The sequence below is a fragment of the Thalassophryne amazonica genome, chromosome 11 (assembly GCF_902500255.1).
Source record: "Thalassophryne amazonica chromosome 11, fThaAma1.1, whole genome shotgun sequence".
In the NCBI taxonomy this organism is placed as follows: domain Eukaryota; kingdom Metazoa; phylum Chordata; class Actinopteri; order Batrachoidiformes; family Batrachoididae; genus Thalassophryne; species Thalassophryne amazonica.
In genome coordinates, this window is record NC_047113.1 from 77,561,845 (window position 1) to 77,589,837 (window position 27,993).

Here is a 27,993-nt window from a genome sequence, read left to right on the forward strand (position 1 = left end):
ACTTTGTCTGACCAAAATGAATAAAAATAAATATAGTTTTACGTTATTAAAATGTGGTAAAAAATAAAAGTTCATGAGTGTGATGACCCCGTAAATGCGCTGTGTAACAGTTTGAGTATGTGTCAAATTTCTCTGTATGCGGACGATGTCCTGCTATACCTAGTTGAAATAGATACCACTATACCATGCCTGCTTGAATGTCTACAACACTCTGGACATGCATCAGACTTTAAGGTTAATTTACTAAAGACACAAGCCAAGCCTATTAGTGCTATGACAGGCTGTGCCCCGACTAGTGGCTTTCCCTTTCAGTGGTCACCTAAGGAAATAACATACCTTGGAATGTGAATTGGTCCTTCTCTGGGAAAATTAGTCAAGCTTAACCTTACGCCATTCTTAACATGCATTAGGGAAGACCTGGACAGATGGGGAACCCTACCTGTTTCCTGGCTGGGTAGGATAAGTGTGCTTAAAATGAATATACTACCTAGGTTATTATACCCTTTGCAGATGTTGCAGAATTCAATTCCCAGTAGGTTTTTTTTTGTTTGTTTTTTTGTAGATTTAAATAAAATATTTACACAATTTATTTGGCAAGGTAAAAAGGTTAGAGTAAAAATAGGAAAACTACAGAGACGCAAGAACGAGGTGGACTAGGGGTCCCAAATATGCCGTCATACTACTGGGCAGCACAATTTCGGTACATATATGAATGTGTTAACCCTGGGCTCTTTGGGTCTGTCCTGGATCAGAAAGACTCTGTTATTACAAAAGTTACAGTTTATTTATTTTATGTGAAGTTGATCAGACCTGTTTCTTACGGACAATGCTCATGGAAGCTCTGTCTGGGAAAAAAACCCAAACACAGTTTATGGTAAGGTTTTTATAGACATCCACTGACATCATTCATGATAAAGAAGGAATCCTCCCATGTGTGTGCTTACAAGATCAAAAAATGTCATGTCATGCTTAGGCCATGTGGTTAACTGGGTCAAACATGAGGCCTTGGGTGAAACCACTGCCTGCTGTTACGTCTTTTCACATGATAACAAGATAATGAAAGATGCTAGCTTTTACTAGACATACTTTTGGTGTAGATAAGAGATTTTAACAACACAGTGTGTCACTGTGGAGACATGATTTTCAACAAGATCTGCTCTGCTCCCCCTCCCCTCCTGTTTCTCCTGGTGTTGTGTCACGGAGCTGATTTGGCACACCTGTCACAAATCATCTTTCAGCTGTATTTAAACCCTGGTTCTTCCACTCCAGAAATGCCGGAAACTCAGTTCTACCTGTGTGGTATCTTTTGTCTTGTTTTTGATCCCATGTTTTCTGTCGTCATTTCTAATGTGTTTTCTTCTGTCTTCGACTTACGATGCTGCCAGTCAGCTCTGTCGCAGCTGCCTGGTCCTGGCTCCAGGCACTATCTGGAATGGGAACCCTGTAGCTCTTTTTGGTCCAGTCGGTGTCTCTCCTCTCCAGCGCGTCACTCCTCGGATTTGTACATTTACCATTTACTCATTGTTGCACAATAAATTATTCACTTGTCTCTTATTTCTGGCTCCTTCCATTTTGGGTACTAAACTGTGTTTTCTGGTTTGCACCACAACAGGAGTTTCTGGCTATCACATGGACTCAGCGGGAGCTGACCCGGTCAGCCAGGCCCTCAGCTCACAGGGAACTTTATTGTACCAGCAGCAGCAACAGATATTGACTCTGATCAACCAACTTTCAGCGCTAACTCAACAGGTAGCTCAGCCTGACTTACGCATTTCAGCTCTTTCCACAGTCAGCTTACATCCGTGCCCACTCAGTCTCCGCCCTCGACAGCTCAGCCAGTTCAACCACCTCAGCCTGTAGTACCTCCCTCTGCCACCATGCATGAACCGATAATTTGCCATCCTGTACCTCCGACAATGTGAATACGTGTGCGTCTTTTCTCATGCAGTGTTTCTTAATGTTTTCCAAGGACCTTCTCATTATTCCACAGATAGCAGTAAGATGGTTTACCTAGTCAACCTCCTCCGGGGGGGGGGGGGGTTGTCCTGGCCTGGCCTACAGTGCTACAGGGACAACAGTCACCCTTATTCAGCTCCGACACAGCATTTGAACAGGAGTTTAGTATGGTGTTCAATCACCGATGTGGGGCAAACAACCACCGCTTGTAGCTACTGCTTCAATAGCGCGATACTCTCATGAGGGAATATCAAACAGGTTTGATTTTCATTCACCCATACAGTTGCTGATCGGGAGGTGGTTGTCAGAGGTTAAATGCAGCTCGTTACTCCGTGTATACTAAACGATGCAGTATGCATGATTACACTGAAACTCGGCGCGATCCAAAAAATTCTCGCACGAGTGAAAAATCGGCTCAAAAAGGGCCAAAACTCGCACAGTGTAAGCCCAGCTTTAGAGAGAGACGGCAGGAAAGAGGCCGAAGAGTGATATGTTCGTCTTCCCCTCAGCTCCTTCCCAGTTCCATTCCTTCTTCCTCACGCCTCGCCGGGAGCGCACTCCCCACGTTATCGCCTCCTGCTGAGGAGCCAGTGCAGCTCGGCAGGGCTCGATTATCCCTTGAAGAGCGCCAGGACCGATTAACAGCTGGGGAGTGCCTGTACTGTAGCGCTCCAGGACATTTGTGGGCAGCTTTATCTGTGCAGCTCTTGGAGTCCAAGACAAATTTGCTGGAAGGGACAATAAAGTGTATCGTATCGTATGTTTTCCAACACAACCAGATTAAGCCTGATCCCTCCAAGATTCACGCAGCCCCCCAATGGCTGGTACCGTCCAATGTAAAACAGCTACAACAGTTTCGAGAGTTTGCCAGCTTCTATCATCGGTTCATTAGAAATTTCAGGCAGGTTGCCGCTGCTCTGCATAAGCTTACCTTCGCTAAGCCCTCCTTCATATGGTCCCCTGAAGTCGATCGTGCCTTTCAAATGCTAAAACACCGGTTCACCCACGCACCAATTCTCATTCAGCCTGATCCGGATCGTCAGTTCATCGTGGAGGTTGATGCTTCTGGTTGGGACCATCCTTTCTCAGTGGGCTGGGGGCTCTCACCATCTGCACCTCTGTGTATTTTTCTCCCGTTGTCTGACTCCCGCTGAGTGGAATTATGATGTGGGTAACCGGGAGCTCCTGGCTGTGAAGGAAGCGCTGTAAGAATGGAGACACTGGCTGGAAGGTACGTCCATTCCATTTATTGTTTGGGCTGATTGTGATCTTGGAATACATACAAAGTGCTAAACGACTCATTTCTCACCAGGTGGTAGCTATTTTTTTTTTTTGGAAGTTTTAGTTTTGTCATCACCTACAGACCAGGCAGCAAAAACACCAAGCCAGATGCTCTCTCTTGTTAGTTCCTTCCCCCATGCCCTCAAATAGGTTGTGGAGAGGGTCGTCTGGGAGGCACAGAAGACCTGTCCAGACCCTGGAGGAGAACCTTCCGGGTGGCTCTTTGGTCCCCCTGTTACTCACTCAACTGTGCTCCAGTTTATCCACAACTCCAAGTTTGCCTGCCACCCTGGAATTCATCGCACCCTCACTCTCCTCTGTTAACACTTCTGGTGGCCATCAGATGTGTGTGAATACGTTAAATCCTGAACCATCTGCACCAGCAGTAAGTCATCACATCAAATGCCCTCTGGACTGCTCCATCCTCTTCCCACTTCTGGATGCCCTGGTCACACATCTGCCTGAACTTTTATTGGACTGACGTTAATGGACTGCCACCTTCCAGCGGAAACACCGCCATCCTCACAATAGTGGACAGATTTTCCAAGGTGGCACATGTTTTGGCCCTGCCGAAGATACCATCGGCCCAGGAGACCGCTGACCTCCTAGTCCACCATGTGTTCCTGCTGCTGGGCATTCCTGCTGACATCGTGTCTGACCGAAGACCCCAATTCACCTCTCAGGTGTGGAAGAACTTCTGCTCAGTGCTAGGGGCCTCAGCCAGTCTGTCATACAGTTACCATTTATAATCCAACGGACAAGCGGCACGGCCATCCAGGACCTTGGATCAGCCCTTCGGTGCATCACGTCCTCTTACCCAGCCACATGGAGTCTTCAGTTGCTGTGGGTGGAATACGCCCACAACTCGCAGGTTTGCTCAGCAACAGGTATGACTCCATTCATGTGTTCTCTGGGGTAATAGACTCCTTTGTTTCCCTCACAAGAGGATGGGTTGTCTGTTTCTTCTGATCAAGCCCACTTACAGCAGTGTCAGCGGATGTGGAGGACTGCCCATTACACTCTTCTCGGGGCGAGGGATTGGATGACCTGCCATGCAGACTGGCACCGAATCCTGGCCCCACAGTAACAAACATGCCAAGAAGTTTGACTCTTGGCCAAGGATGTGCCGCTCCAGGTGGACTCACATAAGCTTGCCCACTGGTTTTTGGGACCTTTCCAGTGGGTAAGATCATCAACCCCGCCTCAGAATGGCTCAAGCTTCCATGTTCACTTCCGATACATCCTGTGTTCCATGTTTCTCATCTCAAGCCCATCTGCACCAGCCCTTTGTGACAAAAGTGAGGCCTCTGGCAGATCCCTCGCCTCCTACCCGGATTGTGGATGGCCATCCGGCGTGGACTGTGCGCCGCATCCTCGATGTGAGATGTCAGGGTTTTGAATATTTGCTGGATTGGGAGGGCTATGGACCCAAAGAATGCTCCTGGGTCTCACGGGGCCTCATCCTCTTCCCCTTCCTCCTCCGGGACTTCTATCAGGCCCACTCCGGCCAGACTGGTAGGTCGCCTGGGGCCTCCCATTGGGGGGAGTACTGTTGTGCTGCCTTGGATCTGCTCTGCTCCCCCTTCCCTCCTGTTTCTCCAGGCGCTGTGTCACAGAGCTGATTTGGCATACCTGTCACTAATCATCTTTCAGCTGGTTCACCTCGGTTCATCTTTAAACCCTGATTCTTCCACTCCACAAATGTTGGAAACTCAGTTCTGTCTGTGTGTTATGTCTGCCTCAGTTTTGTCTCTTTTTTGATCCCTTGTTTTCTGTCATCATTTCTAACATTTTTTTTTTTTTACGATGCTGCCAGTCAGCTCCATCACAGCTGCCTGGTCCTGGCTCCAAGCACTATCTGGTGTGGGAACCCTGTAGCTCTTTTTGGTCCATTCGGTGTCTCTCCCCTCCAGCGCTTCATTCCTTGGATTTGTACATTTACCAATTACTCATTGTTGCACAATAAATTATTATTGTGTTATGCTTGTCTCTTGTATCTGGCTCCTTCCATTTTGGGTCCTAAACTGTGTATTCTGGTTTGTACCACAACATAAATACTTTTTACAGCAGTCTCATTTCTGTCAATACCTACAATTAAGACATTATATACCAAAAAATGTACAGGCCCTGAATGAGCCTTTCTTAGAAAAATCCTTTAAAAACCCACATCAAAAAGGTTCATCTCTCAGGTCTGTGAGACTCTAGGCCTAAACACTAACTGCTCTACTGATGACATCCACGAGCACATAGGTGAAGATACCTGGACAGCAGTTATAAAAATAACACTTAGTATTCTGAGTAGTAATACTGGGAAAGGCCATTTAAAATATTACATAGACTTTATTACACACCACTGCTGAGGAGCAGGATCGGCCTGGGATCCACCAAATGTCATAAATGCGATTCTGATGTGGGTACATACGTACATGTGTTTTGATAATATGTAAAGATACAAAGGTTTTGGGGAGAAGTGAAGGATGAAGTAACCGCCCTGATTGGATATGATTTGTAGCCGTCACCATTGCAATGTATCTTAGCAGCTAAACTGTTACGGTCTGAACTCAAATGGAATGTTGGACCCAAATGCAGGAGACAAGAATGGAACAGAAAATGTCCAAAATGAACAGGATTTATTATACAAATCAACTGGAAAATGTGCAATGAGATTTTAAGCCAAAACCTCCTTCCATCAGTGAGAGCATTGAAGATGCAACATGGCTGGGTCTTCCAGCATGTCAGTGATCCCAAACACACTGCTCGGGCAACAAAGGAGTGGCTCTGTAAAAAGCATTTGCATTTCCATAGAAAATTTGTTGAGGGAGTTGAAAGTCCATGTTGCCCAGCGACAGCCCCAAAACATCACTGCTCTAGAGGAGGTCTGCATGGAGGAATGGGCCAAAATACCAGCTACAGTGTGTGCAAACCTGGTGAAGACTTACAGGAAACATTAGCCAACAAAGATTATGTTAGAAAGTATTGAGTTGAACTTTTGTTATTGACCAGTACTTATTTTCCACCATAATTTACAAATAAATTCTTTACACATTCTACAATGTGATTTCCTGGATTTTATTCTCATTTTGTCTCTCACAGTTGAAGTGTACCTTTGTTGAAAATTACAGACCTCTCTCATCTTTAGGAGACTTGCACAATCAGGGACTGACTAAATACTTTTTTTTACCCCACTATATCTTTGGACAGACTGACTTACACCCTTCATGACAACATTAAGGGCAACTACTTCTGGAGAAAGTGGACCCAGATGGACTGAACTTTGTCTTATCTAATTAACAACATGGGAAATGCGATATGGGCATCCTTATGCCAGCCTGTTTGTGTGTGGACTTCGCCTTGTATATCCCCCTCTTTTTTTTCCCTTCTAAATTTATTTTTTGATTTCTGTTAGTTTGTCCTGCTGTGTTTTGTTTCTTTGTGTGGAAAAAATGGTTCTAAGACTGTGTTGAATTGAAATAGACACATTGTATGTCAGAACCTCAGTAAAAGTATAATTAAAAAAAAAAACCCTGAAGTATCTTTTTCAGACTAACCCTAACACCTGTGACCTCCATCAGCTGGTTACAGAGAAGCTTATTTTGAACTTTGAAGTGCTCAGAAGAACCTTTGGATCAGGTTCAGACTTGTTATGTTGTTGATGGTTATGTTGTTGATGTGCTTCAGGATGAAGAGGCGTCCATCTTCAGCCTGGTGGAGGTCTTCATGAGTAGTAAACAGGGTGAGGACGATTGAACAGATTCTTTTCTGCTCAATAATGTCTTTTTCTGCAAAGGTCCAAGCCTGATCTGGACCTGGTGTCTTGACATACAGGTTTTCCTGAAGATGTCGGTCTTATTCAGCTGTTTGACGTTTCAAACGGACACAGTGAGGTGACACCTTGTGGCTTTTTCTGGTTTGTCTTGCAGTGGTGAGAGAGTCACTTCTGCCTCAACAGAAGATTATGGACAAACTACAAGACATCAGGAAGGTAGGACACACGGCTCTGAACATGGAACATCACCATCCTGGCTTCATTTTTTAAACTTGAACTCCAGGAACAGGCTTTAGATTTGAGGTTTTTTTTCTTGTTCTTGCTCTGGGGGTTGGTGAAGTTAGAATTTACTCATGTGAAGCACCTTGAGGCAGCTTTGTTGTGATTTGGTGCTATATAAATGAAAATAAATTGAATTGAATTAAATACGTGTGTGTTGCACACATTCACAGCTTCATGTTAAAGAAAAGAGATCAAATCTCGGCTTGGCTTTCCCAGGTGCCTTCTGGCAAACTGCAGCTGAAATTCTGCATGTTTTTTTTTTTTTTTGTACCCCTTCGTCATGAAACTGTAACTGGTGACGCAACAGGCAAAAGTTGCACTACACACAGTTTAAGAAGCCTGTAACACTTTCAGGGCTATCTAGGTGTCTTGATGGCTTCCTTCACTTGTCTCCTTCCAGCACAAGGCCTCTTTCCACTCCAGGAAACTGGCCTACTCCCGAGATTTCAGGAGCAGGTACAAGAACGGGGCGTCATTGTATCTTCACAGTGGTGAAGAACTACTGAGCTCCCGGTGACGGCCAGCATCGAACAAACAAACGTTAACCTCAACCTGAGGTGAAAAGCAGCACAGTAAATGATGGCAAACTCTGAAAGCAGCTCGATTGAATTTCTTTACTATTTCTTTCTTTATTTGACTTAATTATTCCTTTATGTGCCTCTGGGCTTCTTGATCGTAATCCTCTCCTCTATCTGTACTGTGTGTTTCCCCCTGTTTTAATACATTCATCATGGGGAAAAAGCAGCAAGTCTTTTGCGCCTGCATCACCGGGACTCGGCTATCTGTGGTGCAGTTATTCTGAGCCACTTTTATTTATTGCTGTTGTGGCTTGCAGTCCTGCTTGACCTTTTCCGCGGTGCAGCCAGAGGTTTTCAGTCTGAAAGTTTTCTCTTTGCACTGTTTTGTGGTGTGTTTCATTCCGTGCATATGCAGAGTCGCTGATGCTGATTTTTGCTTTTCTCCTCAAAGATTGGAATCCTCACTGAACCTCCTCATCAGTGCACCTTCAGCCTTTGCTAGTTGTTTTGCTGGCTTCTGTTTACCTTCACAAATGCTGCATGAGTTGCTCTCACATAGACATTATACAACCCCAATTCCAATGAAGCTGGGACATTGTGTAAAATATAAATAAAAACAGAATACAATGATTTTCAAATCCTCTTCAACCTATATTCAATTGAATACACCACAAAGACAAGATATTTATTGTTCAGACTAATACACTTTATTGTTTTGTGCAAATATTTGCTCATTTTGAAATGGATGCCTGCAACACGTTTCAAACAAGCTGGGACAGTGGTATGTTTACCACTGTGTTACATCACCTTTCCTTCTAATAACACTCAATAAGCGTTTGGGAACTGAGGACACTAATTGTTGAAGCTTTGTAGGTGGAATGCTTTCCTATTCTTGCTTGATGTACGACTATTGCTCCCGGTGTGTAGTGAGCGCCTTATATGGCAGCACCCTGACATCGGGGTGAATGTGAGGCATAATTGTAAAGCGCTTTGAGCGTCTGATGCAGATGGAAAAGCGCTATATAAATGCAGTCCATTTACCATTTACTTCAGTTGTTCAACAGTCTGGGGTCTCTGTTCTCATATTTTGCCCTTCATAATGTGCCACATATTTTCAATGGGCGGCAGGTCTGGACTGCAGGCAGGCCAGTCTAGTACCCGCACTCTTTTGCTACGAAGCCACGCTGTTGTAACACGTGCAGAATGTGGCTTGGCATTGTCTTGGTGAAATAAGCAGGGATGTCCCTGAAAAAGGCGTTGCTTGGATGGCAGCATGTGTTGCTCCAAAACCTGGATGTACCTATCAGCATTGATGGTGCCATCACAGATGTGTAAGTTGCCCATGCCATGGGCAATAACACACCCCCATACCATCACAGATGCTGGCTTTTGAACTTTGCGCTGGTAACAATCTGGATGGACTTTTTCCTCTTTTGTCCGGAGGACACAGCATCCATAATTTCCAAAAACAATTTGAAACGTGGATTCATCAGACTATAGCACACTTTTTCACTTTGTGTCTGTCTATTTCAAATGAGCTCAGGGCCAGAGAAGTTGGTGGCATTTCTGGATGTTGTTAATGTATGGCTTTCACTTTGCATGGTAGAGTTTTAACTTGCTCTTGTAGATGTAGTGATGAACTCTGTTAACTGACAATGGTTTTCTGAAGTGTTCCTGAGCCCATGCAGTAAGATCCTTTACACAATGGTGTTGGTTTTTAATGCAGTGCCGCCTGAGGGATCGAAGGTCACGGGCATTCAGTGTTGGTTTTCGGCCTTGCCGCTTATGTGTAGATAGTTCTCCAGATTCTCTGAATCTTCTGATTATATTATGGGCTGTAGATGATGGAATCCCTAAATTCCTTGCAATTGGATGTTGAGAAACATTGTTCTTAAACTGTTGGACTATTTTTTCACGCAGTTGTTCACAAAGTGGTGATCCTTTCCCCATCTTTGCTTGTGAACGGCTGAGACTTTTGGGGATGCTCCTTTTATCCCCAATCATGACACTCACCTGTTTCCATTTAGGTGTTCTTTGAGCATTCATCAAGTTTTCCAGTCTTTTGTTGCCCCGTTCCAAGTTTTTTTAAATGTGTTGCAGGCACCCATTTCAAAATGAGCAAATATTTGCACATAAACAACAAATTCTATCAGTTTGAACATTAAATATCTTGTCTTTGTGGTGTATTTAATTGAATATAGGTTGAAGAGGATTTGCAAATCATTATATTCTGTTTTTATTTACATTTTACGCAACGTTTCAACTTCATTGGAATTGGGGTTGTATACATAGACGCCTCATAACTTGCTGCAACGTAATCCAGCGTCACGGCCATATTGGATGGGTCTCTTCACAATAGGCTCGCACCAGAGTCAATAGAGAGTGAGCAGATTTGCTGGTATATTGTGTTGCATACGGTTGCAATAACCGGTGCAGAATAGAAACCAGATCGTGAGGGATTACCTTTCATAAATAAGATTGAACAATAATTTTGGTTATTTTACCATTTGTAATATTATGTCATGCTAACAAACGGTACTTAGGTGTAATGTTATTACAGGAGGAACTGGTCCTCTCTCATTAACTGTTTCCATCCAACTAGTATCGTAACTCAAGCAAATTTTCATTAATGTGGCAAAAGGAAGAGTGCATTTGTGCACATTTCCATCCACTTATGCGCTTTTGTTTCACAATTCTTTGTAATTGAGTGGCGTCTGTATTTGACAAAGTAACACAGTTCTTCTTCAAAGCTTTTAGCTCTCCAGCCCCAGTCAAAAGCCTAACAAGGTAGTTTAAGACCCTGTTCATCTTTGCAACAAAACCTGGTGTCGGGCGTAGCACAAACGGAGCAGGACACAAATACAAAACTCTCACAAGCAGACTGGTGTAAGAAAAAAAAAGCTTTAATTAAACAAGCAGGGATTTGGTACACAGATGGTCCAGCAGAGAAACAAAGGTACAGACAGACATGAGGCTGAGCCTTGGTCCAAAAAACAGGCTGAGGTAAAAAAAAACATGGTGTGGTGGTATTCAGTGGCAAAGACAAGTACAAGGTCAAGGGCAAAACAAGGTCAAACACTGCCAGGCTGAATAAAGCCTAAACAAGATGAGGTACGGCTGGAAAGTGAAATACATTCAACAATATGGTAGTGAGCTGTGAGACTGTGAGGGCTTAAATAACTGGTGGTGTAATTAGTGGAACAAGTCGCGGGTGTCAGTGAAAGTTCTGGAACAAAGATTATGCATGGTGCAAGATAGTGAAAGCAGGAAAACAGAGTGGAGTGATGAATGAGCCAAAGACACATTAGCAAGTGCAAGAGTGGAAGTGGATGAAAACACAATTGCTGGTGCAGGGGCAATCAAAGATGACGAGGCACTAACAGAAACCATGCACAGAATACAATACAACTATGACCAGGAATGAACTAAGCATGAACATATGAACTGAAAAGTGACTCACCAAAAAAAACAAAAAAAACAAAACTAGAATGGAAACTAATCATGGCGGAAGGAAGAAATGAATGTTAACCAGGTGGCAAAACAATCTATTGGTTAAACAGCAGATAAAACATGACTACAGAATAGTGCAATGAATAAAAAGAACTAACTGATGAGCAATAACAGTGACAAACAGAACATAATCAGAAGAAACACTTGAAGATAAATAATAACCAAAACCTGTGACTAAGGCATAATACAATTAATGTGATAAGCAGAATTAAACTAACACTAAAGCAACATAAAGGACCAAGAGTGAAAGCAAACAATAAATAATAAAGCAAAACTATATACGTGAGCAGCAAATAATGCACAGAAGATAAATGAAACAAAAGTAATAACCTGAGCAGGGTAACCTGACGTGGCATGAAAATAACAACACTGAAGTTCAAAGCACGGAGGAGGAAATGAGTCCAGACTAATGACAGATGGCCCTAAAGGTGTCATCATGACACCTGGTGAGTGAAGCAGAGGAAATTAAAGTGATGTCCTGTCTCTCTCTCTCTGTGTGTGTGTGTGTGTGTGTTTGTGTGAAATAAATTCAAAGGAACAATCCAAACTTGTTTCTTTACTGAATTATAAAATTAATTTATACATTTATCTATATGCCATACCATATGTCTTTGTTGAAGAGCACAACATAAAATCTTTCAGCATGAAAGTACATATTTTTAATACAGTAGTGTTCAGAATAATAGTAGTGCTATGTGACTAAAAAGATTAATCCAGGTTTTGAGTATATTTCTTATTGTTAAATGGGAAACGAGATACCAGTAGATTCTCACAAATCCAACAAGACCAAGCATTCATGATATGCACAGTCTTAAGGCTATGAAATTGGGCTATTAGTAAAAAAAGTACAAAAGGGGGTGTTCACAATAATAGTAGCATCTGCTGTTGACGCTACAATATCAAAACTATTATGTTCAAACTGCTTTTTTTTTTTAGCAATCCTGTGAATCACTAAACTAGTATTTAGTTGTATAACCACAGTTTTTCATGATTTCTTCACATCTGCGAGGCATTAATTTTGTTGGTTTGGAACCAAGATTTTGCTTGTTTACTAGTGTGCTTGGGGTCATTGTCTTGTTGAAACACCCATTTCAAGGGCATAAGGCAGCATGACTTCTTCAAGTATTTTGACATATCCAAACTGATCCATGATACCTGGTATGCGATATATATGTTATGTGTCGGACGCAGCTCGGAGAACCGACCAGCGTTTGAAGAACCCAGTATTTAATAAGCAGAGCACGGTACAAAGGCTAACTGAATTTAATACATAACAGTGATAATATAATAACAAAAAGGTGCGGTCTGGCGTGGTGCGCTCCCAGCAGCGCTAACGGTCCGGAGCCAGAAGCTGTTTCGGACCCAAGGACCCCGCCGACACCCCCCAGGTGGCCGCAACAACCGAGTCTGTGAAAGAAGGAACCATTATGTGAGTCCACACTCTACACACAGAACACTTAAAGGTGTACAAACAGCAAACACTTCCTGGCTTGATTACTGATCAGCTTCCCAACCTGCAGGCATGGAACATCCAGTTCACAAAACTCCACCGCAGTGAAAGCTGATACATGACTAACAAACAGCTCAATACAATAAGGTGTGAGGGACACCACATTTACTGACTGTATAACTGTTAGTCACAAAATCTAACGTACCTCAGGAAGTGTGCTGACGAGCGTGAGACCTCACCCCCTCCTCTTTCACAGACCGTGCATCAAACCTGGACGTTCTCAGCATCCGCTGCTGATGAGATGGCTCCCGAGACGACGATCTCACCCGTCTGGTCACAAGGTCGAGTCTCTGGCAAATACACACTGTGCACTCCAGTCTTAAATGCCAACATGTTCCAATCCATCCAGATGCACCACAGCTGTGAGTCCTGACGAGTCGCAGGTGATCAGGGTGAGGTCCTGACAGCCTCAGCAACACAGCCACTCAGTCCCAAACGCACGCCACCTGGGAGGAAAACCAAAAGACAGAAACAAACCGGCAGCCAGGCCCCCCCAGCCATATAACAATATAGGCCCAACACCATAGTAGGAGAAACATGCCCATATCATGATGCTTGCACCACCATGCTTCACTGTCTTCACTGTAAACTGTGGCTTGAATTCAGAGTTTGGGGGTCGTGTCACAAATTGTCTGTGGCCCTTGGACCCAAAAAGAACAGTTTTACTCTCATCAGTCCACAAAATATTCCTCCATTTCTCTTTAGGCCAGTTGATGTGTTCTTTGGCAAATTGTAAGCTCTTTTGCACATCTTTTATTTAACAGAGGGACTTTGCGGGGGATTCTTGCAAATAAATTAGCTTCACACAGGCGTCTTCTAACTGTCACAGCACTTACAGGTAACTCCAGACTGTCTTTGATCATCCTGGAGCTGATCAATGGGTGAGCCTTTGCCATTCTGGTTATTCTTCTATCCATTTTGATGGTTGTTTTCCGTATTCTTCCACGCGTCCCTGTTTTTTTTGTCCATTTTAAAGCATTGGAGATCATTGTAGTTGAACAGCCTATAATTTTTTGCACCTGCGTATAAGTTTTCCCCTCTCCAATCAACTTTTTAATCAAACTATGCTGTTCTTCTGGACAATGTCTTGAACTTCCCATTTTCCTCAGGCTTTCAAAGAGAAAAGCATGTTCAACAGGTGCTGGCTTCATCCTTAAGTAGGGGACACCTGATTCACACCTGTTTGTTCCACAAAATTGACAAACTCACTGACTGAATGCCACACTACTATTATTGTGAACACCCCCTTCTCTACTTTTTTTTTACTAATAGCCCAATTTCATAGCTTTAAGAGTGTGCATATCATGAATGCTTGTTCTTGTTGGATTTGTGAGAATCTACTGAATCTACTGGTACCTTGTTTCCCATGTAACAATAAGAAATATACTCAAAACCTGGATTAATCTTTTTAGTCACTTACCACTACTATTATTCTGAACACTACTGTATGTGACAGCATCCTGTAGCATAACTGAATCTCTGCTGTTTCTAACAAACCAAACCGTGGGAAATTTGGGTAAAAATTTGGGGAGTTACGGATTATTGTGGTTGGGGATACACCTTCCTCAGTACAAATAAATGCACTGGGGGCGCAACAGGGACCCATCCAAGATAGCGGCCGACTGATACGTCAGCTCCAATAGGCAGCGGCAGTCCATGAGTCATCTACGTATATAATGTCTATACGCTCTCACCTTCCCGCATGTGCGTTAGACCAATCAGCATCAGCATCCCGCATCACCCAGGGGCACTTCCGTGCCGTCAGAAGTGCAGAGCCTGCAGGAGGGACGTTCCTGGCCCTGAATAAAGTTTTCATAAACTCACTTTTCAGGGCGGTCCTTGCAGTGGAGACACATTCAAAGGTGTCGGCACCCTAAAACCCCTGCAGTGGAAATGGGCCAACAGTCACTCAGACCTGCTGACTTAACACCGATTTCTCCTACAGTTCCAAACTGTTTGCATTTCTTAATGATTAATGGAAATGAAGTCCAAGACATGATCATGTGTTCACCCCCTGACTTGTCCCAAGACTGGCAGTAAAAGGAACTAGTCAATCTTTATATTTTGATAAATTTCCCTGTCCCAATTTTTTTTGGAATGTATTTCAGACCTGAAATGCAGGAATGGATGAATATTAACAAATTAAATGAAGTGGACCAGAAAAAAACAAATTAAGTATCTTAAGTTCATACTGTCTGTAATGAAATAGAAATCATAGGAAATGGAAGGATCATTACAAAGTCTTTTATTTTATTTATTTATTGCCATTTTTCATATTGTCCCAACTTTCTCTGATTTTGGGTTGTAAGTGCTGAAAATCCAGCTCATCCCTGGATTCTGGATCATAAAGGTGATGAGAGCCTGCGAGTCCCTTTGAATGAGACACCAATGCAACAGAGGTTACTCCTCTAGACAAGGTCAGGACCTTTTTACAGCTGGGTGGACTGAGACAATGCAGATGAGGTGTTATGTCCAAGGACATAGACAGGTAGAACAACTGGGCAGCAAACTCAGGTCGAAATACCAGTAGTCCAGCTGGATGGTGGTTTGTAGGATGTTGTGGAGTGAAGGGGCAGATGGTGGAAACTGAAGGAAGAAGACTGTTTGGTGTAATTCAGGGAGGAAGTGAGAACTACATTGGGTGCAGGTGAAATGATTTTAGACAACTGATGAGGGAGATGGCTAGGAAGTTGCTGGGTGTGACAACTGGACAGAGGAAGAAAGCTGAGTAAACTTGATGGTAGAATGAGGATGTTCAGGAAAGTATAAGTAGGAAGACATCTGTGAAAATGAATTGGGACAGTCAGAAAGATAAGACAATGAGATCTGGCAAAGGCTAAAGAAAAGGGATATCACAAACTGTATGTGAAGTCAAACAATAAGGAAGGAGAAAAGGGTTGTCTGCACCGATTGGCCAGACAAAGGGACCGAGCTGGAAAGGATGCAGATGGTAATGTGCTCATAAGTGAGGAGAGTGTGTTGAAGAGGTGGAGGGAACATTTTGAGGAGCTGATGAATCAAATCAAATCAAAATCAATTTTACTTATACAACCCCTGGCAAAAATTATGGAATCACCGGCCTCGGAGGATGTTCATTCAGTTGTTTAATTTTGTAGAAAAAAAGCAGATCACAGACATGACACAAAACTAAAGTCATTTCAAATGGCAACTTTCTGGCTTTAAGAAACACTAAGAAATCAGGAAAAAAAAATTGTGGCAGTCAGTAACGGTTACTTTTTTAGACCAAGCAGAGGGAAAAAAATATGGAATCACTCAATTCTGAGGAAAAAATGATGAAATCATGAAAAACAACAGAACGCTCCAACACATCACTAGTATTTTGTTGCACCACCTCTGGCTTTTATAACAGCTTGCAGTCTCTGAGGCATAGACTTAATGAATGACAAACAGTACTCTTCATCAATCTTTCTCTGATTGCTGTTGCCAGATCAGCTTTGCAGGTTGGAGCCTTGTTATGGACCATTTTCTTCAACTTTCACCAAAGATTTTCAATTGGATTAAGATCCAGACTATTTGCAGGCCATGACATTGACCCTATGTGTCTTTTTGCAAGGAATGTTTTCACAGTTTTTGCTCTATGGCAAGATGCATTATCATCTTGAAAAATGATTTCATCATCCCCAAATATCCTTTCAATTGATGGGATAAGAAAAGTGTCCAAAATATCAATGTAAACTTGTGCATTTATTGATGATGTAATGACAGCCATCTCCCCAGTGCCTTTACCTGACATGCAGCCCCATATCATCAGTGACTGTGGAAATTTACATGTTCTCTTCAGGCAGTCATCTTTATAAATCTCACTGGAACGGCACCAAACAAACGTTCCAGCATCATCACCTTGCCCAATGCAGATTCGAGATTCATCACTGAATATGACTTTCATCCAGTCATCCACAGTCCACGATTGCTTTTCCTTAGCCCATTGCAACCTTGTTTTTTTCTGTTTAGGTGTTAATGATGGCTTTTGTTTAGCTTTTCTGTATGTAAATCCCATTTCCTTTAGGCGGTTTCTTACAGTTCGGTCACAGAGGTTGACTCCAGTTTCCTCCCATTTGTTCCTCATTTGTTTTGTTGTGCATTTTCGATTTTTGAGACTTATTGCTTTAAGTTTTCTGTCTTGACGCTTTGATGTCTTCCTTGGTCTACCAGTATGTTTGCATTTAACAACCTTCCCATGTTGTTTGTATTTGGTCCAGAGTTTAGACACAGCTGACTGTGAACAGCCAACATCTTTTGCAACATTGCGTGATGATTTACCCGCTTTTAAGAGTTTGATAATCCTCTCCTTTGTTTCAATTGACATCTCTCATGTTGGAGCCATGATTCATGTCATTCCACTTGGTGCAAAAGCTCTCCAAGGTGTGATCACACCTTTTTAGATGCAGACTAACAAGCAGATCTGATTTGATGCAGGTATTAGTTTTTGGGGATGAAAATTTACAGGGTGATTCCATAATTTATTCCTCAGAATTGAGTGAGTCCATATTTTTTTCCCTCTGCTTGGTCTAAAAAAGTAACCGTTACTGACTGCCACAATTTTTTTCCTTGATTTCTTATAGTGTTTCTTAAAGCCAGAAAGTTGCCATTTGAAATGACTTTAGTTTTGTGTCATGTCTGTGATCTGCTTTTTTTCTACAAAATGAAACAACTGAATGAACATCCTCCGAGGCCGGTGATTCCATAATTTTTGCCAGGGGTTGTATAGCGCTAAATCACAACAACAGTTGCCCCAAGGCGCTTTATATTGCAAGGAAAAAGCCATACAATAATCACAGAAAAACCCCAACGGTCAAAACGACCCCCTATGAGCAAGCACTTGGCGACAGTGGGAAGGAAAAACTCCCTTTTAACAGGAAGAAACCTCCAGCAGAACCAGGCTCAGGGAGGGGCAGTCTTCTGCTGGGACTGGTTGGGGCTGAGGAGAGAGAATCAGGAAAAAGACATGCTGTGGAAGACAGCAGAGATCAATCACTAATGATTAAATGCAGAGTGGTGCATACAGAGCAAAAAGAGAAAGAAACACTCAGTGCATCATGGGAACCCCCCAGCAGTCTAAGTCTATTGCAGCATAACTGAGGGATGGTTCAGGGTCACCTGAACCAGCCCTAACTATAAGCTTTAGCAAAAAGGAAAGTTTTAAGCCTAATCTTAAAAGTAGAGAGGGTGTCTGTCTCCCTGATCCGAATTGGGAGCAGGTTCCACAGGAGAGGAGCCTGAAAGCTGAAGGCTCTGCCTCCCATTCTACTCTTAAAAGCCCTAGGAACTACAAGTAAGCCTGCAGTCTGAGAGCGAAGCGCTCTATTGGGATGATATGGTACTAAGAGGTCCCCAAGATAAGATGGGACCTGATTATTCAAAACCTTATAAGTAAGAAGAAGAATTTTAAATTCTATTCTAGAATTAACAGGAAGCCAGTGAAGAGAGGCCAATATGGGTGAAATATGCTCTCTCCTTCTAGTCCCCGTCAGTACTCTAGCTGCAGCATTTTGAATTAACTGAAGGCTTTTCAGGGAACTTTTAGGACAACCTGATAATAATGAATTACAATAGTCCAGCCTAGAGGAAATAAATGCATGAATTCGTTTTTTAGCATCACTCTGAGACAATACCTTTCTAATTTTAGAGATATTGCGCAAATGTAAAAAAGCAGTCCTACATCTTTGCTTAATATGTGCATTGAAGGACATATCCTGATCAAAAATGACTCCAAGATTTCTCACAGTATTACTAGAGGTCAGGGTAATGCCATCCAGAGTAAGGATCTGGTTAGACACCATGTTTCTAAGATTTGTGGGGCCAAATACAATAACTTCAGTTTTATCTGAATTTAAAAGGAAATTAGAGGTCATCCATGTCTTTATGTCTGTAAGACATTCCTGCAATTTAACTAATTGGTGTGTGTCCTCTGGCTTCATGGATAGATAAAGCTGGGTATCATCTGCGTAACAATGAAATTTTAAGCAATGCTGTCTAATAATACTGCCTAAGGGAAGCATGTATAAAGTGAATAAAATTGGTCCTAGCACAGAACCTTGTGGAACTCCATAATTAACCTTAGTCTGTGAAGAAGACTTCCCATTTACATGAACAAATTGTAATCTATTAGATAAATATGATTCAAACCACCGCAGTGCAGTGCCTTTAATACCTATGGCATGAATGAAGAAAATGAGTGAGAGTAAGTGCTGGATGATGTGGGGCAAGTAAATCAGGAAGTGCAAGAGATTAATAAGGATGAAGTGAATGCAGCTATGAACAGTGGAAAGGCGGTTGGTCCAGATGACATTCCAGTGGAGGCATGGAAATGTTTAAGAGGGATGGGAGTGGACCAGATTGTTTAATAAAATCTTGGAAATTGTAGAAAGAGTAGTAGAAGCTAGGCTTAGAAAACCGGTGAAAATCTGAGCAGTAATATGGTTTCATGCTGAGAAAGAGCACTACAGATGCAATGTTTGCTCTGATAATACTGTTGGAGTAGTATAGAGAACAGAAGGAGTTACATTGTGTGTTTGTGGATTTAGAGAAAGCTTATGACAGGGTGCCAAGAGAAGAGTTGTATTTACATGAAGAAGTCTGAAGTCGTCAGAACTTGAACTATGGGATGTTACGTTTTACTTAACTGATAGTCAGAGATAGCCCAAAATACAGGCAGCCAAACACAAGGAGTATGTGAGGAACTCTGTGTTTTATTTACATAGGTGTTCAGCGTGATAATCCACCTATACCGTACCAAAAAACAGAAGCCCACACGTCCTGAGCAACAGGCGTCATCAAAAATGCACACGAACAGGAAAACGACGCAGGGAAAAGGATAATACAGGAACAGTAAAGTACTCACAGATTTGAAATGCAGAGAACCAGCAAAGAGTTACACAATGAACCGGCCAAAGCCACAAGGACGTGATTAAATATCAATGCATAAAGTGACCACAGCTGTGCCACAATCAAGGGGCGGAACTGATGAGGCACGTGAAAGAACGTAACACAGGGAGACAAACTGTTAAGAAATAATAACCGGTGGAAGACTAAATAATCATCCTCATAAAAATAATAACGTGGACAACAAAAATGTAAGCCAGACATTAAAATACGATAACCAGCAAACAGAAAATAAAACATGTATGTGACAAAAAACGCAAAACAAAAAGAGACCATAAGGTGACTAAAAGTGATGATAATCAGACATAACCTACAACCCCAATTTCAGTGAAGCTGAGACGTTGTGTAAAATGTAAATAAAAACAGTATACAATGATTTGCAAATCCTCTTCAACCTATATTCAATTGAATGCACCACAAATCAAGATATTTAATGTTCAAACTGATAAACTTTATTGTTTTTGTGCAAATATTTGCTCATTTTGAAATGGATGCCTGCAACACGTTTCAAAAAAGCTGGGACAGTGGTATGTTTACCAATGTGTTACATCACCTTTCCTTCTAACAACACTCAATGTATTTGGGAACTGAGGACACTAATTGTTGAAGCTTTGTAGGTGGAATTCTTTCCCATTCTTGCCTGATATACAACTGCAGTTGTTCAACAGTTGGGGTCTCCATTGTCGTATTTTGCGCTTTATAATGCGCCACACATTTTCAATGGGCGGCAGGTCTGGACTGCAGGCAGGCCAATCTAGTACCCGCACTCTTTTACTACGAAGCCACACTGTTGTAACACGTGCAGAATGTGGCTTGGCATTGTCTTCCTGAAATAAGCAGGGACGTCCCTGAAAAAGACATTGCTTGGATGGCATCATGTGTTGCTCCAAAACTTGGATGTACCTTTCAGCACTGATGGTGCCATCACAGATGTGTAAGTTGCCCATGCCATGGGCACTAACACACCCTCATACCATCACAGATGCTGGCTTTTGAACTTTGCGCCGGTAGCAATCTCGATGGTCTTTTTCCTCTTTTGTCCAGAGGACACAGCATCCATGATTTCCAAAAACAATTTGAAATGTGGACTCATCAGACCACAGCACACTTTACATCTGTCCATTTCAAATACCGCTTATGTGTAGAACGTTCTCCAGATTCTCTGAATCTTCTGATTATATTATGGACTGTAGATGATGGAATCCCTAAATTCCTTGCAACTAAATGTTGGGAAACATTGTGCTTATACTGTTGGACTATTTTTTTTCACGCAGTTGTTCAGAAAGTGGTGATCCTCGCCCCATCTTTGCTTATGAACGGCTGAGTGTTGTTTTTTTTTTTTTTTTTTGGATGCTTCTTTTATACCCAATCACGACACTCATCTGTTCCAATTTGGTGTTCTTTGAGCATTCATCAACTTTCCCAGTCTTTTGTTGCCCCGTGCCAACTTTTTTGAAATGTGTTGCAGGCATCCATTTCAAAATAAGCAAATATTTGCACAAAAACAACAGTCTATCAGTTGGAACATTAAATATCTTGTCTTTGTGGTGTGTTCAATTGAATATAGGTTGAAGAGGATTTTCAGATTATTATATTCTGTTTTTATTTACATTTTACACAACATCCCAACTTCATTGGAATTGGGGTTGTATAACAACAGATGTGGACTAAAGCATAAACTGTGCGCACGGGAAGCAGGTGGATAACGGAGGGACTGACAGTTACATCAAAGCAGGTGGCAAACCCATAACAGACTATAAAAGGGTACATGAAAAAATAATAACTAATCAACCAACTGACATAAGGGAAATACCTACATGAAAAAGAATACTAAGGATGTGTGCAGCAGAACAAATCAGAACCACTGCGAAAACAGTAATCAAACATGAATGACAATTACAGGACACGCCTACACACCTCAGGAACACGAGGAGACACACCCACCCATTAGAACTGAAAATAATGACAGATGACAAACCCCAGTGACAAATCTAACTCATAACTTAACTCCAACAGTACCCTACCCTCAAGGGCTGGCCCTGATGGCACAAACAACACCCCCCCCCCCCCCCCCCAAAAAAAACAAAAAAAAAACCAGAACCGGAACAAACAAAAGAGAACTGGGACCAACACCAACAAAACAACCCCCAAAACAGAAACCAGAAACACAGAATCCCACAAAAAACCTGACCAGGGAGGGCAGGAGGGGGCCGGAAGGTGGGAAATGCCCCTGAAACCCCAGGACAATAAACAAAAAAAAAAACACATGCTGAAACATCACTATACGAGGTCTGTCAATGAAGTAACGGTCCTTTTTATTTTTTCAAAAACTATATGTATGAGGGCTGTCAATAAAGTAACGGTCCTTTTTATTTTTTTCAAAAACTATATGGATTTCATTCATATGTTTTTACGTCAGACATGCTTGAACCCTTGTGTGCATGCGTGAGTTTTTTCACGCCTGTCGGTGACGTCATTCGCCTGTGAGCACTCCTTGTGGGAGGAGTCGTCCAGCCCCTCGTCGGAATTCCTTTGTCTGAGAAGTTGCTGAGAGACTGGCGCGTTGTTTGATCAAAATTTTTTCTAAACCTGTGAGACACATCGAAGTGGACACGGTTCGAAAAATTAAGCTGGTTTTCAGTGAAAATTTTAACGGCTGATGAGAGATTTTGAGGTGATTCTGTCGCTTTAAGGACTTCCCACGGTGCGAGACATCGCTCAGCGCTCTCAGCCGCCGTCGTCAGCCTGTTCAAGCTGAAAACCTCCACATTTCAGGTTCTATTGATCCAGGACGTCGTGAGAGAACAGAGAAGTTTCAGAAGAAGTCGGTTTCAGCATTTTAGCCGGATATTCCACTGTTAAAGGAGATTTTTTTTATTGAAAGACGTGCGGACGGGTCCGCACGTCGGGACGCAGCCGCCGCGACGCCCCGCCACAGGAAAAACACCTCTGTTGAAAGCCTTAAGGACAAGTTGGAACATGTCCTGCCTGTTAAACAATTTCTCATATACTCACTCCACTGAAAACCATCAAAAGCCGCCTGGATTTTACAAATGGTTATCAACACGGAGGTGTTTTTCCTGTGCCGCCGCACCGCGTCGGCTGCGTCCCGACCCGCGGACCCGTCCGCACGTCTTTCATTAAAAAAATCTCCTTTAAGGTCAGAGCTGCGTCAGTCACAGTCAGTCAGAGCTGCGTGTCGTCAGCGCAAGCTGCAAAAAGTTTGTACCTGAGTTTTCAGAGGTGGTGTTTGTGGTTGCCATCTGCCACGCCGGTGTTTGCCAACCCGGACAGTGGGAATACCACCTCAACCGGCAACTTAGCCCCGCGACTGGACAGCAACAACGTCCGAGGCCCGCCCAACGTGGTGAATTCACTGAGGCCGCGCGCTGCGTCATTAGAGCCGCGCGTCACGAGTGCCGCTTCCCCGAGGCCTCGTGCAGCCACCGCGGATCCATCAGCGCGGAAACACCGAGGCCGCGCGGCACCAGCGCAGTGCAGATCCATCCCGGTGACAAACAACGCAGGCTGTTAACATCGGCGATCGACAAGCTGCTCATAAGCCGACCATGGGGCCTAAGAAGGTTCTGACAGCGGAGGAAGGTGACGATATTAAAAAATCTCTGGACTTTCTATCAGAGGAGATTTCTGTTGTGAAGCAGCAACAGAAATCAATCATGGATCTGGTGGAGGAGGTGAAGGCATTACGGCTCCAGAATGCCGAGAAAGACCGGCATCTGGTGCAGCTGGAAAATAGAGTGGCTGAATTGGAGCAGTACACCAGAATTAACGACGTCATCATCACAGGTCTTCACATCAAACCACGGTCCTACGCACGGGCGGTAACAGATGAGAGCGGAGGGGAGCCCAGTGAACAGGAGGTCAGCTCTGTGGAAAAACAGGTTGCTGATTTCCTCCTATCTAAAGGTATAGAAATGGATTTAAATAACATTGAAGCGTGCCACCCTCTGCCCCGGAGAAATGACGGTGATAAACGAACCGTCATCATGAGATTCATCAACAGAAAACACAAAACAGCACTGTTAAAACAAGGAAGAAAACTGAAAGGGACAAACGTATTCATCAATGAACATCTCACCAAACGGAATGCCGACATCGCCAGGAAAGCACGCTTCTTGAAGAAACAGGGAAAAATCCAGCACACATGGACTTCAAACTGTAAAATATTCATCAAACTGAACGGATCACCAGAACAAGCAAAAGTCATGGCAATAAGGAACATCGAGGAGCTGGACAAATATGAACAATAGTGTTTCTTAAAGCGAGGATCTGGACAAATATGACCAATAAGGTATGAGGACACAAACACATCACAACACCATGACACAGACCAGAGGAACCTATTCATCTACTACCTATTCATCTACATCTGGAGACAAGAAGGATATAACTCAAAGGATTGCTGATCATGGAAAAGTAGAACTGAGAACATTTAAATACACAGACCACAATGTACTGGACTTGGAGCACGATATAGACCCGGACAATAATTTCTTCTCAAATATCAATGACAGTTGTTGCTATTATACAGATGAACAGTTTAATCGGATCATTAGAACGGATAACAAATTATCAATAATCCATTTCAACAGCAGAAGTGTATATGCAAACTTTAACAACATTAAAGAATATTTAAGTCAGTTTAAAAAAATATTTAACATAATTGCTATATCAGAAACATGGATCAATGAAGATAAAGGAATGGATTTTGAACTGGATGGATATGAATTTAATTGTGTAAACAGAAAAAATAAGAGTGGAGGAGGAGTGGCTGTGTATGTGGATAAGAACATGGATTATAAAATAGTAGACAATATGACAACTGTGATTGATAACTTATTAGAATGTATAACTATTGAAATATGTGAAGAAAAAAGCAAAAATGTATTAGTCAGCTGTATATATAGAGCACCAGGATCTAGTATTGAAACATTCACTGACTGTATGGGAAAAATGTTCTCAAAAACTAATCAAAAAACTGTGTTCATTTGTGGTGACTTAAATATTGATCTGCTCAATCCAAATAAGCATAAAATAACAGATGAATTTATCAGTATAATGTACAGTATGAGTTTATATCCAAAATCACCAGGCCAAGCATAATTACATCCCATAGTGCTACCTTAATTGATAATATATTCAGCAATGATATTGAGAATAACACTGTGAGTGGATTATTAATCAATGACATTAGTGATCATCTACCAGTTTTCATCGTTTATAATAGAAACCATCGGCGGAATCAGCCAGAGGAGAAATAAAATACAGGCGAGTGCGGACAGAGGAAAACATGAACACACTAAAGAAGGATTTACAGGAGCAAAACTGGGAAAAGGTATACAGTGAAAGTGATGTTGATAGTGCATATGAAACTTTTTTACAAATATTTACATCATTATATGATAAAAATTGTCCAATTAAACAAGACTACAGAAAACAAAAAATCCAAGCTCGACCATGGATGACGAAAGGGTTACGAAATGCATGTAATAAGAAAATACACTGTATAGAGAATTCATAAAACTAAAGACTAAAGAGGCAGAAAATAGATATAAGAAATACAAAAATAGATTAACTAATATTATACGGGTATGTAGGAAGGAATATTATAGTAACATATTATATAATAACAAAAACAATATTAAAGGAATATGGGATATATTAAATAGGCATTATCAAAAATGGTAATAAAAAACAGAGTTACCCTCAGTATTTCATTGATAATAATGTCAAGAAGGAAAATAAGGATGAGGTAGTCAACGGTTTTAATAATTTTTTTGTAAATATTGGACCAAGCTTGGCAGAAAAAATTCCCGATTCCCAATCTGAGGATTGGGATAATAATCTTATAGAAAGAAATCCCTGTTCAATGTTCCTCACAGCAGTGGATGGAAATGAAATTATAGACATTGTGAATAATTGTAAATATAAAACATCTACCGATTTAAATGAAATTGATATGGTGGTGGTAAAACAGGTCATTGAATGGATTGTAGAACCATTAACATACATCTGTAACTTATCATTTCAAACCGGTAAATTTCCCAATCAAATGAAAATAGCTAAGGTTGTGCCGCTGTATAAGACTGGGGATAGACACCACTTCACAAATTATAGACCTGTTTCTTTGCTTCCACAATTTTCCAAATTATTAGAAAAGTTATTCAATAATAGATTAGACAAATTCATAAATAAACATAAATTACTTACTGATAGTCAATATGGATTCAGAGCACATAGTTCAACATCACTTGCATAATAGAATCAGTTGAGGAGATTACAAACGCCATAGACCACAAATTACATTCAGTTGGAATATTTATAGACCTTAAAAAGGCTTTTGATACAATTAATCATGACATATTAATCAATAAACTTGAACAGTATGGGATTAGGGGGTTGGTGTTGCACTGGGTGAGAAGCTACTTAAGTAACAGAAAACAGTTTGTGAAGTTGGGGGAATATACATCATCATGCTTGGACAATGCTTGTGGCGTCCCACAGGGGTCAGTATTGGGTCCAAAACTGTTTCTAATTTATATAAATGATATTGTCAATGTTTCCAAAATATTAAAATTAGTATTATTTGCAGATGACACAAGCATTTTTTGTTCAGGGGGGGATTTGCAGGAGTTACTGAGGAGGATCAGTATAGAAATGGGAAAAATTGAAAATATGGTTTGACAGAAACAAATTATCATTAAACTTAAGTAAAACAAAATACATGTTATTTGGCTATTGTAATACAGACATACAGGTTCAGTTACAAGTCGAGGGGGTAGATATTGAAAGGGTACATGAAAATAAGTTTCTGGGGGTGATAATAGATGATAAGATAACTGGAAGACTCATATAAAACATATACAAAGTAAACTGTCAAGAAGCATTTCAGTTCTAAACAAAGCGAAACATATTCTGGACCACAACTCACTCCGCATTCTTTACTGCTCACTGGTTTTACCATATTTACAGTACTGTGCAGAGGTATGGGGTAATACTTATAAAGGTACAACACAATCACTATCAGTAATGCAGAAAAGAGCTATAAGAATTATTCATAATACTGGCTATAGAGATCATACAAATCCACTATTTTTACAATCCAAATTCTTAAAATTCACAGACTTGGTTCATTTTCAAACAGTACAAATTGTGTATAAAGCAATAAACAATTTACTTCCAGCAAATATTAAAAATATGTTTTTTAACAGATCAGGGGATTACAGTCTGAGGGGGAAATTTAATTTAAAGCATCAGTGGGCACGAACAACATTAAAAGGTTTCTGTATTTCTGTCTGTGGGGTGAGGATGTGGAAACAGATTGGGAGTGGGCTCAAGCAATGTCCAAGCATGAACCAGTTCAAACAGCGGTACAAAAATATGTTTTTTTCTGGGTATAGGGAGGAGGAAGGGTAATGAGGGTTAGGGTGTTTTTGGTTTTTCCTTCGGCTTGTAAATATATAGTATTTTGTATGTAAGTAGGTATGTGAAGGTGTATATTTATGTTTGTGTATATATGTATATGTGTATGTATGTTGATGTGTGTATGTATATATATGTGTATGTATATGTATATGTATATATATATTGATATCGATTTAGGTGTGTAGGAATCTATGTGTATATGTGGCAAAGGGTATTACTGGTTGTGGGGAAGAAGGGGTAGGGATAAATAAGCTGATGCTTCACCCTACCCCTTTTCGGACATGTTGGGTACACAGTAGGAACTTTTTTGTTGTTGTCTTTACTGATCTATCTTGTAATTGTTGTTGTATCAAATGTTCGAAATAAACAGTTTTCATTCATTCAACAGTGGAATATCCGGATAAAATGCTGAAACCGACTTCTTCTGAAACTTCTCTGTTCTCTCACGACGTCCTGGATCAATAGAGCCTGAAATGTGGAGGTTTTCAGCTTGAACAGGCTGACGACGGCGGCTGAGAGCGCTGAGCGACGTCTCGCACCGTGGGAAGTCCTTAAAGTGACAGAATCACCTCAAAATCTCTCATCAGCCGTTAACATTTTCACTGAAAACCAGCTTAATTTTTCGAACCGTGTCCACTTCGATGTGTCTCACAGGTTTAGAAAAAATTTTGATCAAACAACCCGCCAGTCTCTCAGCAACTTCTCAGACAAAGGAATTCCGACTAGGGGCTGGACGACTCCTCCCACAAGGAGTGCTCACAGGCGAATGACGTCACCGACAGGCGTGGAAAAACTCACGCATGCGCACGAGGGTTCAAGCA

The 27,993-nt window shown here is 41.7% G+C and overlaps 1 protein-coding gene across 1 annotated transcript in view; it reads left to right on the forward strand.

Annotated features, from left to right (window-relative positions):
- The window catches only part of LOC117520896 (diacylglycerol kinase theta-like), a 107,671-nt gene that overhangs the window by 20,707 nt on the left and 58,971 nt on the right, over positions 1 to 27,993 (forward strand). The window contains 2 exon segments of the mRNA XM_034182235.1: positions 6,916 to 6,970; positions 7,158 to 7,219. Of these exon segments, the coding sequence (XP_034038126.1) occupies positions 6,916 to 6,970; positions 7,158 to 7,219 (117 nt within the window).